General features: G+C 48.0%; 1 protein-coding gene across 2 annotated transcripts in view; it reads left to right on the plus strand.

Annotated features, from left to right (window-relative positions):
* The window catches only part of LOC310885991 (uncharacterized protein), a 239,033-nt gene that overhangs the window by 149,227 nt on the left and 72,213 nt on the right, over positions 1-17,593 (plus strand). Inside the window, exons 1-2 of one of the 2 annotated variants that reach the window (XR_014575067.1) lie at positions 1,470-2,360; positions 2,462-2,553. Coding sequence is in view for 1 of the 2 variants with exons in the window: in XM_083809973.1 (XP_083666099.1) it covers positions 2,911-2,914 (4 nt within the window). In the remaining variant the exon portion in view is untranslated. The other variant, XM_083809973.1, reaches the window with a different exon arrangement.

Below are 17,593 nucleotides of genomic sequence, written 5' to 3' on the forward strand. Positions count from 1 at the left end.
GAAAACACATGCCTGGGAACCCTCGTGGGTGCTGCAGGGAGCCAGCAAGGGCTTTCATCTGCTGCTGCGAATTTTGATTTTTCTAAATTCTAATTTGCTTAACTAAGAAGAAAGTCTTTCACCTTCTTCTAGGGCCATAATTCGCTCCCTGGGGTTGGTAGTACTTTTCCGAACATAATGTGGGCTATTTTCTTTTGTCAATTGACAAACTAAGGAGACAGGCAGAGAAAAAGAATCCCGCAGAGGCATAAAACTAAGATAAACAGGTGTGAACAGGTAATGTATGCTGATATGGTGAATGCACTCAAATCTGTACATTTAACAGACCATGGCAATAGGCATCTATCTTTCCCCCTACAGCTTTTTCTAAATGTGCCCCAGTGTCCCTGGAAGAACATTGCTTTTCATGGGAGGGCGTGTAATGAAATGCCCTCATCCTGTTTTAATCAGTTTTGAATGTGCAAAAGACAATCATGATCTGAGAACAGCAGTGTTTCCCTTGCATGTGAATTATGTGATACTGTAGCTTCATTAACATGCTTTACAGTCTTATCTTTATTCATACTGGCAAATTAAATTAGCACTGTCTTTCAAATCTCTGTCTATTTTTCCCCCTAGGCAACCACCAGCAGCACGAAATAAATGACAGTAACGGGAGTGGATTGCTGTGCTCTTGACGCTAGTCCCTGGATTTTAAGCAAGCATCCCTCCAAGAAATCATATTTGTTCTTGTTCCAAGAGCCGAGCTGCATTACGGCGCGCTTGTTGCAACTACAGAGCTCCACATACAGGCACGGGACCTGGGCCAGCACACGTGGCACCAGGCTGGCCACGTGGAGCCCCAATGGCCCTTCCCTCTTCAGTCTCCCCGAATTCAGGCTCTATTTTGAGATTTGGGCAGGTGCCCCCTTCGTCCCTTCATGTGCCCGTCCCTCTGTTGGATCCTTTGAGGTCTTGATAGGAAAGCACAAAGCACAGTTATGGCAAGGATGGAAAGTCAGAAGCAGAGGAATTCTGGCAGCACAGGCTGGTTTTGCTGGGTGGGAGGTTTTTCTTCAGCTGATGCTGAAACTTGGATAGGAAGGTGTAGAAAGTCTGTTGCTAACCTAACCCCAGCTGTTTTGGGGGCTGTTTAGAGGAATCGTCTTAGTGGGGACGTGTAAAAGGTGGGAGGAGGTGGGAAAGATTTTCCCCACCTCTGTCTTCAGCATGCAGCTACCTGAGCTGAGGCCTAGAGTGGATTTGTCAGCTCTGCAGTCAGGCATAAATGGAGCTTCATAACTTTGCAAGTGCAAAGCATTAGGAGTAAGTGATTTTACATTAAACACTAAATATTGCAGCTATTAAAGAACATTCATCATCCACACAAGGTGCCTGAACAGAAATGAGCTGTAGCATCTCCTGCAACATTGACTGTAAACACATTAAAAACCATCCCGGTGCTGTCAGTCACTTGAATTTCAGAGGGGAGACCTGGCGCTCCGGGGAACGGCAGCCCACCAGCGGTGTGAGGTGACCTCAGAGCCGCGGTATCCCCAAACCTTCTGCCCTTTAGCTCTGTCCCTGGCTGTGGTGTCCCAGAATGGAGCATCCCGTGGTGCTGCCATCCCCACGAGAGCATGCGGTGGTGAAAGAGGAGGCTACGAGATGCCGCCCGGTGTTACGATCGGCAGCAAATGACCACCTCGCTGTTGCTCCTAGCTGGCTTGTACCAAAAAGATATAAACCCTGGGCAATGCTGTGCGGTTACTAGTGATGGAGATTATGGGGACACTGCAGCTTTCTTCTCCAATCTCATGTGAATAAATCCAGGAAACTTTGTTTCCTTTTCCTGAGCAATACCTCTGGGCTCTACGTTGTTCGCACCCATCCCGAGAGACGGCCCGAGCCTCTGAATTAACAAAGTTTTCATTTCCTTCTGCTTTCTGACCCCAGGTCAGCCAAGACCAGCCATGCATTGTGCTGGGGAGATTGCTCTGTCCAAGATTGTGCTTCAGATAAGAGTTTGGATGATTATGATTAATACGACTGCTTTATTTGTCTGACAGGTGGACTGATAAATAGATATTGTTGCTAGGACTACGTTCCTTCCTGATATGATAAACAGTACAGACAGCCTGAAATGCTGGTGTTTCTTGGAGATCCGTGAAACCAGAGGTCAGGGCAGCGTGTACCTTGCCCTTTGATTGTACTTGGATAAAGGACTTCAGTCCTTTAAGTGAACAGTGATGATTTCATCACGACCTGACATGTCCCTAGTTTCCAGTAAGGAAAACAAACAAAACCTCACAGTTTGAGAATACAGCCCAGACATGCTGAATGCTCATAAAAGGGCAGAATACACAGATCCAATAGAAAAAGTAGCTTAAAACGTCACCAGAAACTGTTATGATCTTTGGCGAGGTTCTTTTCCCCCTTTATCTGCTCTGCATTTATTGTTCTTTCTGTCTTTACCTTACAGGAACAGAAGAATTTTTGGAATTTGTCTGCAAGCAGATACCGTGCCTGAAGCTGCCTGAACTCCCCCTGGCTGCTGCGTTTCCCATGAACCAGGTGGGCACGTTTCCTTGCTCTTCTGATCCTTCCACAGCTCCCTTGGCCATCCCGCAGCCAAGGGGACACCCACGGGCTCAGAGCAGGGAGCACACCGCCAAGCTTTCAGCTTCAGCCCTGAAAACCCTCTTGCTGCTCTCCGCATCCCTGCTCCGTGCCACGCATCCCTGCGTTACCAGGACTCACCAACCTCCTCCCTGAAGCCCCGGCCAGTGTTTGAGCCACTCTCTCCCTTGCAAGGTTTATAAACCCTTTGCCAGCTCTGCTGCCTGTTTGCTGCTGGGCTGGCTGCTGCTGGGCTGGCTGTGCACGGGGACCAGAGGTCAGGAAGGTCTTTTTGCAGCTTACTTCAGGAATATGCGTAAGGGAATCTCACAGTGATTTCTAGAGCCTGTTAATCTGTATAACTCAGACTTCAGGGGAGATTAGTGATGCTCATTATAGCTTGCCTATCTTATTGGAGCAGCTCATTCGCTATAGGCTCTTGCAAAAGCGTCTGGGAGCCTCCCATTTCTTAATGAATTTTTCCTCGTAGTAGTGGAGGGAATGCTGATATTTCATTGCACTGAGCAGGGGTGTCTGGAGATGGAGATGGATGGAGCTCTGTCTAAGGAGACAGCTAAGTGAGGGAAACCTGGAAGTCTGTGGCAGAGCTTGGGAATCTAGCAAGACTAATGTGCTAACACAGGCACTGTTCTCCGCTCAGGCCATGCATCATTGCCCGTTGTCAAAATGTGAGCTGATTTAGGTACTCTGTATGATGAGGAATAGGTCTTCTCAGCCATAATTAAGTTTTTTTTTGTTTTTTTTTTTTTTTTTTCCTGAGGTTGATGGCATCAAGATGAGATCAGCTTTCACCTATCGTGTGTTCCTCTCTATTGACCTCTAAAGCTATCTAGATGGCTGGGTCAGATGTACAAACTGAAACTGGGATAAATTGGTGCCAGATGAAAACCCCCAGAGCACAGGTGGGATTTTTTGCTCTGATGTGCATCTTACTCCATGCCTTGGGGCCAGCAGGAGTCTGAACAAGCTGCAGGCTTTTAGCTAAGTAGCTTTAGCCAAGTTCAGGCTCTTTAGTGCTGTCTGGCCACTAGAGACAAGAGACATGTCCTCTCCTTTCTCTGATTAGTTAAGGGTGTTAGTAACTTTGCTCTGAGGTTAAATGGCTTTTCAGCAGATGTTGGAAGAATGAAAGGTTCCTACTTCTCTAGGAGCTCTGTTGAATACCGAGCACTCTCCAAAGGTGCTGCTTCTGCTTTTAAGAAAAGGAAAAAAAATAATAAAATAAAAAATCTCAGGCACTGGTGATTGCCCAAAGAGCAAATTACTGTGCTTTTTGGGGTTAGACAAAGCTTGCCAGGGTCTGGCCTTTCTGGCCTGCCCACACCACCGGTTAGGCTCCCTGGAAGGGGTTGGGTGGTGGGGAGAGGTGGGCAGGTTAACACCCTGTTACCGGCCTTGTTACCACCAGGTTTAGGATTAGCTTAGTTGCTTTTTGCTCTTTGAACAGCTGAATCTCCCCCTGTGATTTGGCTTTAAGGGGAGATTTAACTGTTCAAAAGCACTATTTACATTTCAAAAACTGATCAGGACCTGATGTGAGATCAAAGTGGAAGTGGGGTTTAGGTGTATTGATCAGATGCCCAGGATGCTGGGGCTTTCTGCCTTCCTGTACCTTGTAAAGGATCAAATAAGAGTTTGGAAATATAAGAACTGTCAGCATGAGTTTTCTTTTGTAGGTAGAAAGAGCTTGTAATCCCAGGTGTTTCAGTGCTTACCTCAAAAAGAAATAATTGAGCTGCTTCCCAGGTTAATTAGCAACTACACCTGACAGGGCCCTCATCCCTTCCTGCCCAAGCCTCCTTGTTGAAATGCTGATCATCTACCAGTCCTGGCAAGCAAATCTTGTCCATGGGTGGGATTCCCTTGTTCTGAGCTCACATTTTACACCAGCACTGCGCTTAGGCATAGCTGGAGCTCAAAGCAGTGTCCTTCCCTAGCCCCAAGATGCCAGCCACCAAAATTTGGATGGGTAGGAGACTGGTGGCCCGGTGGGACTGCACTAAAACTAAGCCTCTCCGAGTGACCTGCAAGGGAGGAAGGTGTCCAGCAGTATGTGAGCAGCCAGTTTTGAAAGTGTGCTTTCATCCTGTGCTTCACCCACCGTGCTGATACAGAGGAGAAAGGCTGGGGCTCCTCTGGTACATATCAGACCGGTGATTTTGTGCCCTGAAAGCTTGGCAGTGTGATGGATGTCAGGTTACAACACCTGCATGGCCATGGACAGCAGGCAGCTTTCTGCCTTGGCCAGCCGTGCTGGAAGAAGCCAGCAAACAGCCTTGCATTCCCTTCTGTTGTGGTAAACAATAATGCACGTTTACTGGAGTGCTGCTGTTTCTCGCAGATAAGCTGATGGCACCCAGGCCTCAGCCCCTGGGCTTTAAACGGCCACCAGTGCATGCTCAAGCCTTGCTTTGCAGCGTGCTGCCTTCCCTTTGCTGCGTGCTCCAACAGCAACTGCGGGCGTCTGGCAGCGGGAGGGCCGCAGGAAAAGTCAGACAAAGCGTTCAAGTCCTGCTCAGGTGGATTTTAGCCAAGCAAGAAACTGTTTGACTGAACCAGTGTGACTATTTTCCTCCCATAGTGAAATGACAAAGTCTTTTTCCTTTGTGCCAAGCTCCTCGTGACTGTAATAAATTCCTGTGCAGAAACAGAGCGTGGCAGGGCAGCACCGGGGCGGGCTCAGCACCTCTCCCCGGGGCAGGAGATGTGTTGTGAGCTGCGTTATCAGAGCTTCTTGGAGCACACTCATGGAGAGAATAGCAGAGGTAATTGTTTAAAACCCTGCAAAATAATGTGAACCTGAAAGCTGCTTTCTCTCCCACTTGGCAATGAGTCAAAAGGCTATACCTGTGTTATGGTGTGCGAGGAGATGTTTTCTGGGTATAAAGCAGAAAATACAGCTTGCAGGGACACTGCTGTGATGCTGGGTGGGTGGCAAATGGTGCCAGCAATACAGAGTGAAGGAGGGGATGGAGAATTTGTCATGACTTCTAAACAACAGCCACCAGAGGATGTTCTGGGAGAGAGGTACACCTGAGAAGCTCTCGATGCCATGCGAGAACAACACCGGTCAAAACTGGGACGGCTTCTACTCATTAATGTGCTTTTACAGGAAGGTGTGAGAAAGGCGAGGACAAGGACTGACAAGCTTCAATCCTCCTAAAAAGCAGGAAGATGTATCTGGTGTGGGGCTGGCTTGATTTGTTTTGGAGATGCTGGGCGGATGGCTCCTATTAGCTGTGCCCTGGGGGTTGATGCTCCCCGGGTCAGGGTCTCAGCTTGCGAGCCGCAGTGGTCCGGTCTGCCTGAAGAAAATGCTGCCAACGTCACAGATAAATACAGCACTGCTGTGCTTGGAAAAAAAAATATATATATATATTTACTTGCGAAAGGCAGCAGCAGAGAGTTTACCTCCTTCTGCAGATTTTTTATTGTGGGAGTCCCCCCAAGGGATGTGAAATTAAACTGCTGCCTCCGTCTCTCGCTGGACGAGCGTTGCCAGCGAGGCACGGGGGAGGACATCAGCTGTGCAGCGAAGGGCTCTTGCTGCTGCTCTGGTCTCCTGGGCTGCTTTCATGCTGCGCAGCCGCTTCCACCATCCATGGGCAAATGCTCCCATAAACCACAAGCTCCGAGCTGCAGCACCGTGGCTGTGACGGGCACAGGGACCAAGCAGTACGGGGACACGGGGCGGGTGGCTGGGTCACAGCCGGCTCATCCCAGGGTGCTGGCAGCATCATTTCTGCTGCTGGAGCTGGTTATTAGAGACCCATTAGTTCACACCGGGGGAGATCCCACCCCCCCAGTGGTGACTTATAAATGCCCCCTTATAAATAAGGAGCTTCATCCCCTTCTGCAAGACCCTGGTGCAACTCGGGGGGTCAGGTACTTGGAAGACAGTCCCCAGTGCTCCAGTGCTATGGGGATAAGCAAGCACCAAGCCCTCGTCCTCCCCCTGCAACCACCCTGCCTGAGCCTCTGGTTTTGGGGTGGCCGCCTGTGCCAGCCTGAGCTGTCCTCTGGGCTTGTGCTGCTTCCCGGAGGTGGTGAAGGGTTCCCAGCTCTCAGCTGTCTCCTGCGGAGCTGCTGAGTAATGCTCAGGCTTGTGAAATGGGCTCCTTGTGTGACTGGTCACCTAATCGCATGGCACGGTTCGTTCCCTGGCTGGGTGATTGCCCAACAGCTACTCAGAACGACAGGCCCACGCACTGCATAATCTCAAACCCTTGAGATGTGGGGATTTGCAAAAATAAATCTTTAGCTCTTGGAATGGTTTCTGTAACAATCACAGCATCGCAAAGCCTAAAACCAGCCTGGCCCTTCGGCCTCTAATTGCACGGATTTTGTCCCTGCTGTTAACAGCCAGTAGGCAAGGACTTGCTGGTCACAGAAACAGGTAGGTGCCGTCTCACGACCACAATTAAATCAATCAAGCTGTGCTGCAGGCAGCAAGCAAAGGTCTCAGTGTCTGCGCCCTGGAGCCTGAGCAGACACTTACCTGCCCGGTGCTGAGCCTGCTCCCCTCGTGCCGCACTCACCCTGCAGAGCTGCTCCCCGAGCCCACTGCCTTCCCCTGCAAATGGCTTGTTTTTATGTAGATTAATGGGGACATTGGGCTGTGCTTGAATAATTGATCAAACCCGTCCAGGCTTTGCAGATTTGAACACAACATTTTGCAAAGTTTCGTTCCCACACAGCACTTTGAAGTCGAGAGCCGTGCCGCACCAAGGCGTTTGGTGTCTGATCTTGCTGGAGTCCTTAAGCTGTGCATCATTTTGTCAAATCCTGTTACGCTGGGCGTGTTGCAATGATATGAATGCATTCAACAAGAGGTTTTCCCGTATAAAAAAGGACTGCGTGCTTTAGTCCCTTTTCAAATGTGTTCTTTTGGGTGATTCAGAGGATGTTGACTTCTCTGAATGTGATCATTTAGAGAAAACCAGACCCCTGGATCTCTAGCTGCAGTGAAGGACGAAGGTCTCTGGCTCCAGCACCAGCTGCAGAGGACACAATTTCAGGTCTGTTTTGCATGGCAGGCTTTATAAGGAGCTCACGAAGGATTTCAGGAGTTTATCCACGCAGCTGTGCTGCGTGGGGTGCATACAGTCACGTGTGGGTGTTCTCACACGTGGCTGTGTCCCCAGCAGGGGCCGTGGGGAGGGGGACAGGGTGGCCGCAGGTGCCCAAAGTGGCTCCTCGTGCAGTCTGAGCCATGAGGTATAGATGGGTCACATATGCAGATGCATGTAATTGTTGAGGTCAGGTATCTATAAATCAGGTCTTATGTAAGCCAAAGAAACACTAGGAAACCTAGGCGTGAGCAACCAGTGTATTTTGTGTGCATCATTGCATGTGTCTGTGTGTTTAGGAGCCACAGATTTGCACACTTGGAGGCTTTTATACCTGCCGTGTAGTTCAGGCAGGGTCAGGAGTTTCATCCGGGTTCTGCAATGGAGGAGCCTGTAATGGGAAATTGAAAGTTGCCTTTATTCCCGGCTTAATCCCGGCGCCATCCTGCAGCAGACCAAAGTTGCTCGTCGTCCTCTACGCCTTGATACAGGCAGGCATAAAGTGACCATGTGGTCAGTGAAGGACAGGTATTGTTCCCCTGGCTGCTGCCTGGGAGGCACACTGTAAAGGAGAAGAAACATCCTGGTTTTCTTTCTTACCTCCTACCAATCTTGCTTTTCCCCACCTACAGCCTCTGGTTAAGCATTAGGCTTAGATCAGTGGTGACTTGTTGTTGCTCTTTAATTCATGCAAATGTTCTTTTTAACTAGCTTGGAGTCTTAAACTGCCCTCTGGGGAACCTTTTGTGTTTATGATTATTGAAACAAAAGTTTATTTCCTTTAAGCACAGAACAACTGGGGAATAAAGGGAAAGAACCTGTTTTCTTTTCCTGCGTATACTGTAAGTGTAAAGGTCAGGAACAAGTTGACATAGCAGTGGGCATCGCAGCACTCAGAATTCCCCAGAACAAAATAAATAAAACTATAAATGATTTAAAATACATATTATATGATTAATTAATATAATATAATGATGTATAATAATTGTTATATGTATATTATTGCAATGATATGAATGCATTCAACAAGAGGTTTTCCCATATAAAAAAGGGCTATAAAACTTGGCTTCCCAGCCATACAGCAGCACAAGCTTTTGCCTGTCTGTATCTGGGGCTGTAAAGGGCTCATGGACCTGGTCTTGATTTCGAACGTAGTCACAGTCCTGCGATGTCGCTGCCTTCAGAGCATCTCCTGCTCCCTGCATGAAACAGCACTGCAGCACAGCGGTGCGCTGGGTCCCAAACAAGAAGGATAACTTGTACCTGGCTACATGGGGTTGAGACAGCTGGAAACGCTCGATCTTAAGGTACTGGTGCTGGAGGGCCACACAAATACACCGTGAAAGGGTCGTTTGCCTTGAGAAATGGATCCGAACCCTTTACACCAAAGGTCTTGGTAGTTACAAAGACAACTTTCTTCCTCTTGCACGCAGGAGTTGATGTGTTTGCAGGCCGACCGCCTGATCTCTGCTCCTGCGGGGGCTCTGGGGAAGGCTGAGGGTTTCAAGGTCGCTCGTGTGGCGGCAGCGTGGGCATTGCTGCTCGGTGAACTACCTCCGCTGGCCAGGTTAAACGTGCTTTCGGCCTCTGATGGGATTTTTAGCCTTAACTCCGCTAGGGTCAGTTTGGGCTGGCTCCGGCTCCTCTCCACCTGCCGGTGGCCACCAGCAGCTGCCACGAGCCAAGTGTGGGACGGGAAGCGCGCAGTGCTGGCTGCCCTGAACGTTCCCGTGGCTACTTGTGGGCTTTTCTAAACCACCACGACCTCTTGCTAAGGCCCTCTCCAGGGGCTGTCCTCTCCTGTTAGCTTCTCTAGGCCTGCGGCCGTGCAAATCTCTGGATCCTACGGCAACCCATGGCAGAGCTCCACGTCGTAGTTTCATGAGAACAGCTTCCACCTGCTTTCAAACCTGCTGCCTGCTAATTTCAATTAATGACCCATAATTCTCTTCTTACAGGCAGCAAATAACTCTCTGTATTTGCAGTCCGTGCCTGTTGGGTTTTCACAGATGACTTCTGTTTCCACCTCCCCGCTTGTCTCCTCTCTAAACCTCTGCCAGCACCAGAAGAAACTGCATGGAGCCAATGTACGAAACTTCCCAAGATAGCCACTGATAGGGTTGACAATCTTATTTTGCACCGAATTAACTGAGCTCAGCATCTTTCCCTGTCTTCTCAGTATGCCAAAGCCAAAGACAGAGGCCCTTTGCTCACAGACCATCTGTGTAATAGATCACTCTGACACCAATTCACTTGTTCTTTGTGTAATACGTTATAATCTAGCCATTCAGACAGACATGTAAAAAAGAAAACTAACATGGCCCCTAAAATCAATGAGCCAGTAAATAGAGGGCTATAAATAATCAGGAGAGAGGATTTAATTAGCAGCAAAACTCACTTGCAGTACACTGGATGCGGATGGCAGCCTCTAGCCTGAAACTGCCTCACGTGCTCTGACTTCTTCTGGCAGTCGCTGGCGTGGGCTCAGCCGATGCCCTTAAAGACATGCCCTAAATTGCGATTTGGAAGCCTTTTGCTCCCCGGCACTGTGCCGCGTGACAGCTGTCCTGCAGCTCTCCGTGCTGATGCTGCTGAGAGCGGCGTCAGGCCGTGGGCAGGGAGGGACGGGGTGAGCTCTGCGGAGCCTCGGAGCCCTGCTGAGCAGAACCGCTGGCTGCCGCGCCACGGACGAGGAGGGACTGACTGAGCTCTGCAGAGCGTCTCAAAGCCCTGCTGAGCAGAACCGCTGGCGTCCACGCCTGGGCTTCCCGACGTGCGGCAGGGACAGGAGGAAAGGGGCTGCTGCGTTCCTGAATGTGCTCGGTTAAGGAGCAGTTTCCTCACTCTGCCGGTCACTGTCACAGCTTATTGGTGGTGCAGTAGATGAGGATAGATCAGTCGAGAACCCAAAAAGAGGTTAAATTGTAACCAAAGTGTAGGGTTTGAAGCGTCTCTGGCTTGAAATGAAGGCAAGGTTTGATAGATCCCAAGTGCATTCTGGCAGGATCATGGAGTCTGCATCTCAGGTAGAGCCACCAGCTGAACAGAGATCGTTTCAGGAAAGAAGCTTTCCACAAAGTCCTCTCTTTTGGTTATTTCATGTCTGCTTCTTTTCTTACTCATAAGTCAGTTTTTTCCTCATTGATTTCTGCTTGTAAACTCACATAAGATTTTTCAAATGAAAGTAAATGTGCTGTTGAACAGCATCACCCCTAAATTTCTAAATTCGGAATTCACTCATCTGAGGTGTGCTGCATCATGTAAAGAGTAATTTTATTATTGAAAGAATTATTCCATTAGGTCAAAGCAGATTGTAAAGATCCCTCTCCTGTGTTTTACTGCCTTTATTGAGTATCCAGCCATATGCCTTTTTAGTATCCACGTGCTATTTGGTTTCATTAATGCTTGCATCTGCTGGTGATTTGAGCAAGGGCCAAAGGTTGAAAATTGCAACTCAAGGATCCCATACTACTAAAAGATTTTATTAGCCATAAATCTATTATAAAGTGCCTGTGTCGACAATAGGGAATAATATAATCAAACCTCTCTCCCCACCAGTGACAGCCCTACACTGCTGCAAGGATCCACATGAATTAATCTGCCTTGTTAACTGTCCCAGAGTAAGTGCCTTTCAGGAGAAGAAAATACTTGAGAAAAATACAAAGAAACATCTGTGCTCTTACAAATACACCCTGCTTTCTGGAGGGGCACTTGTATAAATAGATGATGCTCCATTCCTGCACGATTCTCCTGGGCCGTGTACTTTGTGTCATTGCTCTGTCTTGTGCAAAGCGAACTGCAAAATGCTTCAGTGCGAGAACAGAGGCTGTGCACTCGCTGCGTGGTGATTAAAGGAGAACTGGCAGGGCAGATGAGCTCCCATACTTCAGGCCTTACTACTGTTTGGTTTTGGGGTTTTGTTTTTGCTTTTTCCCTTATGAAAACTTGGATTAACTTCAGTCACAGCTTGCTTGAGCAAAGTCAGATAAAAACCATCAAACCCTGGTTCTGAGAACTTCCATACAGGTGACTGCACATTGGAGGAGAAGGGACTGTCCTGTTACTGCTCCCAGAGGTATTTGCAAAGGGTTAGGGCTGGGAGGAGATGAGTTTTGTGCTGATTTCCAAGGCTCACCTGTCCTGTTTCCACCTCTGCCACAAGCTCTTTGGGCGACTTTTGCTCCATTTCAGACTTGCACGTTCCATTCTTGGTGAAAGGACACTGATCCCTCCTACAACAGGAGAGCATGAAACTAAACTGGCTAATGTTTGTGGCTCTTTGAGATCTCCACGAGACATAAGCTAACCAAGTAATTGCACCTGGAGGCCGGTAATTCCCTTTTTTAAAAGACTGTGGCATTGTTCCTACAATGAAAGCTACTCCAGCTTGGACGCTTCCTCCTCTTCCCCATAAATGTCATAGGAAAATGTTACATTGCAGCCTACCTGACAGCCCTTCGCAGTCACCGTTCAGTGTGAGCAAACCTCTTTTGTCTCCCATGTCCCTTCCCTTTGCAGTCTCTATAATCATAATCCCATACTGGAGCACAAAACCGCATGGTATTTCAGGTGCACGCTGAAATAAAAGTCTAATTGCCATCAAAATGAGGGGAAGGCAGCTCTTCCTGAGTAACAAAAGGAGCAATGACGAGAGGACTAAATGCTGCTCTCAGTTACTCCTCTGAACGCAGAGAATCTGGAAATTTGAACAGCGCTGTCTGAGATGTGCGCCAGCACAGCATTTTAAAAGCTTGCTTTAAGAAATAACATTAATGTGATTCTGAGACAGAAAGCTAAAAACCAAACCAAAACAACAACAATGAAAAAAACACCAACCAACCAACCAAAAAAAAAAAACAACTGTAAAAACCTGTTACTAATTAGTCCTGAAGTGCTATGGGGCCAGGCTGTAATTGCTTAAGAAGAGAGGTTGAGCAGCCCTGTAGGTGCAACGAGCTGCCGCTCGCGCTCTGCATGGGACTGTCTGTCCCAGGACCATCATGGGATCAGTTTGCATCGAACAAGAACTGTGTTCTCAACCTTTCCCAGTCCTAAAATTCAGGTTTTTATTTCCAGAATAGCTCTGGAAACTCCATGCAGCACGAAAGCAAATGATGGAAGCTTGCACTGCTTTTATAACTCAGAAACACTGGCTTGTGCGACCTCCTGCCGGCAGTGCAGCTGGTCACTCTGATGGAGCATATGGAAGCAGTAAGTTCATATCCTTTCTTCTTCTACCTGTCACGCTGTGATTGCGCTCAAGAGAAAAATATTTCATTGTCCAGTAGCAAAGGCTGCCATTATTGCCCAGCCTCCATCTGTCCATTAGCTCCCCCAAAATTACGTGAGACGGAAAACAACACCGTGAGTCCATGGCAAATGATGGGTAGAAAGTATACAGGTACCTCCCAGGAAATTTTCTGCAAAGGCAGAAGTGCTGGCACTCTGCCTCTGTCCGTTTGTGAGCATGCACAATTAAATGTAAAAGTTTGTCATGTGGCTGACCACCCCTGCTCTTATAGAACCCGAGAGCTCTGTATTTCTGGCATGAAACTGAGACTCTGGTCTTGAAATGTCATGAGCAATGTACCAAGACCTGTTTCTTCCTGCCTGCTAGCACTGCCAGCATCTCACTAGCTGATCCGCTCTTCATCTTAACTCTTGAAGACAAAGCAGCAATTAAAGAGAAAAAAAATCGTAGCTTGGGTTTTGTTTTCTCTCTGCATCGTTTGTATTTCTCCTGTATCAAATTTTGTTGGGGCCATTTCATGCATAAACTTTATTTTTCTTTTGTGCCAGAGAGAATCTGAGGAATGATTTAATGCAACTCCCTTTATGAATCTCATTGTGACAGCAGCCTGTCATCGCTGCTTCTGCAGGGACAATGCGAGGGAGAGAGGGGAGTGCGAAATATGTCAATCAAAAGGGAAAGAGAGGCTTGGGCTTTCATAACATCTGACTGGGCTTCAGAAGATTCAGGCTTGGCGATTTGGAGGCAGACAGTCTGCATGCATTTGCTCCCGGTACTTGCTCCCCCTTGGTGGAGGCCGGTGTGCGAAAGTCAAAGCAAGGCTGCCCGGTGGTGGATGTTTGGTTTCTGGGAAGCCATACCAGGGCCGGGGGAAGAAGTCCTAGGGCTTTTGGGGACAAGGGGAGAAGTAGATGGGGCTGGATGGGATTAGGATACTGGCAACACATTCTGTACTGGATGCAGAGGCCGTGGATGTTAAGCTGTGCCTTATGTTTCAATTATTCTATAAGCTTTCAGCCACCCACAAGCTCATGCTTTAAGTACCCTTTTGAGAAGGCCTGAGTGAAACAAGTCCATTGTATTTTAGAGTCACTTACTGCTGGGTTTCTCATGCTGGTGTTATGGTTGGAAAATAAATGGTTTCTCTCTTCCTTTTGCAGAAAGTTGCAAGCACTTTCAGCAGTCTTAAATGGAAGAATAATTTTCAGACTCACAGTAACTTCTCTTTCTAAACCCTTCTTCCCCAGAATTACTCTGGACGTGCATCTGAAAGGATAACTAAAAATAAAATATTGTCAGTTGTGTCGGGATTATCTTAAAGGTGTTCAGAAGCCAATGAACTGAGCTTAAAAGTGAGATTGTTGCTGCTATTGTCGGTGGACAGCAATTCAGTGCACTTCGCAGCAAGACCTAAAAGCTAATGCCTCTTGTCTGCGACTCCCACATACTGCTGTGTGCTGTAGCTGGGGGTTAAGCACTTAAACTTTATTTAACAAAGGCTCACTTCAACCATAGATTCAGACTAGGGGAAGAGAGGAGGAATACCTAACTTTCTGCTCCGGAAACTCTTGAAGCTTGTCTTGTTTCCGAACCAAAGAGAAGGCTATAGACTGGAGGAGCTGGAGCATTTAGAGCTGGAAAGGTAGGAACAGCAGACAAACAGGTACAAACTAAATAGGCAGATTTATTAGGCATGTTCGTGCTATCCAAAGTGTCTTAATCTTGCTACTTCTATCGTCAGCAATTCCCCAGGCACTCTGGAAGAGTCTCTGCTTCTTAGGGAAATTTCACATTTTAAAAACTGCTTATGCAGAGAAAGAAAAAGACCCTTAATGTTAAATTCCCCCAAAACAAAATAAAAGTTGCAAAGAATCTAGCAAGTTCTGCTTTAGAAGTGCTTCAGTTTTAACTCTTAATATCAATTGTGTTAAATTCTGTATAAGTGAGATTTTTAGAGATGATGTGTATGCAGTTTTGATAGCACTAGTGTGAACATTTTAGGGTTTTTCCCCTCAAAACCACAAGTTTCCCTGCAGAACCTTTACCCTCATTGTTTTTCTTGGGGAAAACCTTCTAACTAATTAAGTAGCTATTTATTTGGGAAAGCATTCTGAATTCTAAGGTGTGGAAGAAGGAGACGGTCCATTCTTGTGGTTGGGGAGCTATAAATAGCCATTCACTTCCACATCAAGCCGTCATCTTGCTACAATCCATTTTTGGAAGCTTGCAAATCCAAGTCCTTGCTAAGTTAAGGTTATGTTCCACATCTCCAGCGACTGCATCCCAGACTGCCAGAAGCACAACCAAAGCTGGTTGCACTTCGCATCCAGTCCCGGGGAAGATGGCTCAGCGCACAGGGCCATGCCATTTTCTTTTCTCATGCTTTTTGAATCCAGAGCTTTTCAGGCAGATCTATCCAATTTGGGTCCTTGAGGCGATATCGCTTTTATGTTTTCTGCTTCTTTGCTCTGCTGGTATCATCCGCTTGGCCAGAGGTACGTGAGAACACAACAATTTGCTGTGCCTGGAGGCAGCTCTTGGTTTTAGCACCTTGCTGAACCTCGGTCTCGTGTCACACGAAGATCTCTTGTCTGCGGGAAGTCTGTGCTCCAGCTCCTCCGCCGATCCTTTGTGTGACCTCCAAGGTCTCTCCACGTCACCCCTGCTCCTGGGCGCACACCTTCCGCGTAACGCAGGCCAGCATCTCCGGCCCCTCTCTTTTCTGCAAAAGTGCCCTGAGATCTCTGGATGAAAAATGCTTTATAAAATTGTTGTTCTCTGGAGAGCAATAGAATTGAGTGAGAGCCTTTCTGTGGAATTTGTAAAGCCAACTACAGCTTTTAATGGCAAATTAAGTCTTTACTGCAGGACTCCATAGGCTGGTGTATTACCATTCCCAAAATACCTGGAATAATCCATTTCTCTAAAAGCCTTAGGACACTAAGTGAACTGAATGAAGCCCCTACAAATGTAAAAGTAGTCTAGACTGTGCTCCTTTCATTTCTTTTCCAGCAACACAAGGCTTATTTTCTCCCTGGCTTTGCTCCTCAGACAGGTCCATGATAGCAGGAATCCGCTCTGGCTGTAAGACAGTTGCCAGATTCATTCCTCCTCCGCAGTGCGCAGAGCCCCGCGTCCCTGCGGCCACTATCTTGAATCCTGGCAGCTGGCTCGGGGTGTTGGGCCGAGCTCCAAGAATAAACACTTTCTAAGGCATTAATCTTTATAGTGATTATCTACGGCAACTACTTCATCTGGCTTTTGGAAATCAATCTGGGGGGGATTTTTTTGTGTGTGAATTTAATTTGATATAAAACTCGCGGCTGCCCTTTCGAAGGACCGGTCCTACTCCATGTGCGGGTGGGATGAGTGGGGAGGTGGCAGTCACTCGAGCAGAAGATATTCAGAGGCTGTTTGGGATTGGGTTTGACTGCGAGCTGGGCTTGCGGAGACACGGCCACAAGGATAAATCCTCTGCTCTTGGGAGGCGCAGAGCAGGACACACAGAGATCATCAAAGAGGAAGGCGTTCACTCTCGTGGTCCTCTTGTTGCGGTGGGCTGAGCCCAGAACACCCTGTCCCAAGCAGCCCCCAGGGCTCTCTTGGCTCTGTCACCCCCAGCAGTAGCTGAACCCACAACCCTGAATGCACACTGAGGTCACAGCCCACCCACGCCTCTTCCGTGCAGAAAGAGCTTCTGGCAACTGTTCCCACCTGAGATATCCAACTGCAGTTGGCCTGAATCAATTGCTTGGTAGAAAGAGTAGTTTGTGCAGGATGACAACTCAGAGGGCAGCGCTTGGCAAACCGCATCGCCCATGTCTTCAGGGCACCTTCACATCTCCTGCCTGGTGGCTTCAGCCTGGGCTAGGGGGCTCCCCGATGTGACTGTCCTCACCATCCATCCCTCCTGGTCCCGTGTCTGGGCTGGAGCTGGAAGGCAAAGGCTGGATTTTCAGCACCTGCAGCACTGAACCAGGCCCTTCAGCAATTTTTCTTTCCTCCCTCCAGCCCAGGAAAGGGAAGGGATCAGAGAAGTGGGAGGAGGATCGGAATTTAAGTGCAAACGTTCAAGCTGCATTTAGCACCTGTCTAATTTTTAATATGTGCTTAGCTGCGACATGATATTAGGCACTGAGGTAAGTGACAATTCGTGCAGCATTTCTAGATTAGCTGTAGCACAGAGAGTAACTGACTTTTTTGGCTTGACGACTGCAATGGAAACTAAAATCACTGCAGTCCAAGTCAAGAAAACTGTATATTTGGGGAAGGACGATGTCACAGGGCTTTCTGCCTTTTTGTTAAAACGAAGGGAATTTCAAAGCTCAGTGTTTTGAAAGGAGAAATATTTTGATCTCTGGAACATGTACGGCACTCGGTTTTGGGAAGGCCGAGAGTACAAGGAGGCGAGCCAGAGCTGCATTTTCCAATTAACAGATGCTGTCTGAGAAAAGAAGCATCCCAGCTTTCACCCACGCCCAGGGCAGCTGCCCCTTAGCACAGCCCCTGCATGGCCAGCCCCTGGGGTGATTCTGAGTACATCTTGGTGCTGTTTTTCAAAGATGTAGATCTGTTCCCAGCACAAGGTGCTAACTTGGACGGAAAGCCAATGTACAGAAGTGAAAGACCACCATTACGGTCAGAGAGGACCGAA

This window comes from Anser anser, assembly GCF_964211835.1.
Source record: "Anser anser genome assembly, chromosome: 24".
Lineage (NCBI taxonomy): Eukaryota > Metazoa > Chordata > Aves > Anseriformes > Anatidae > Anser > Anser anser.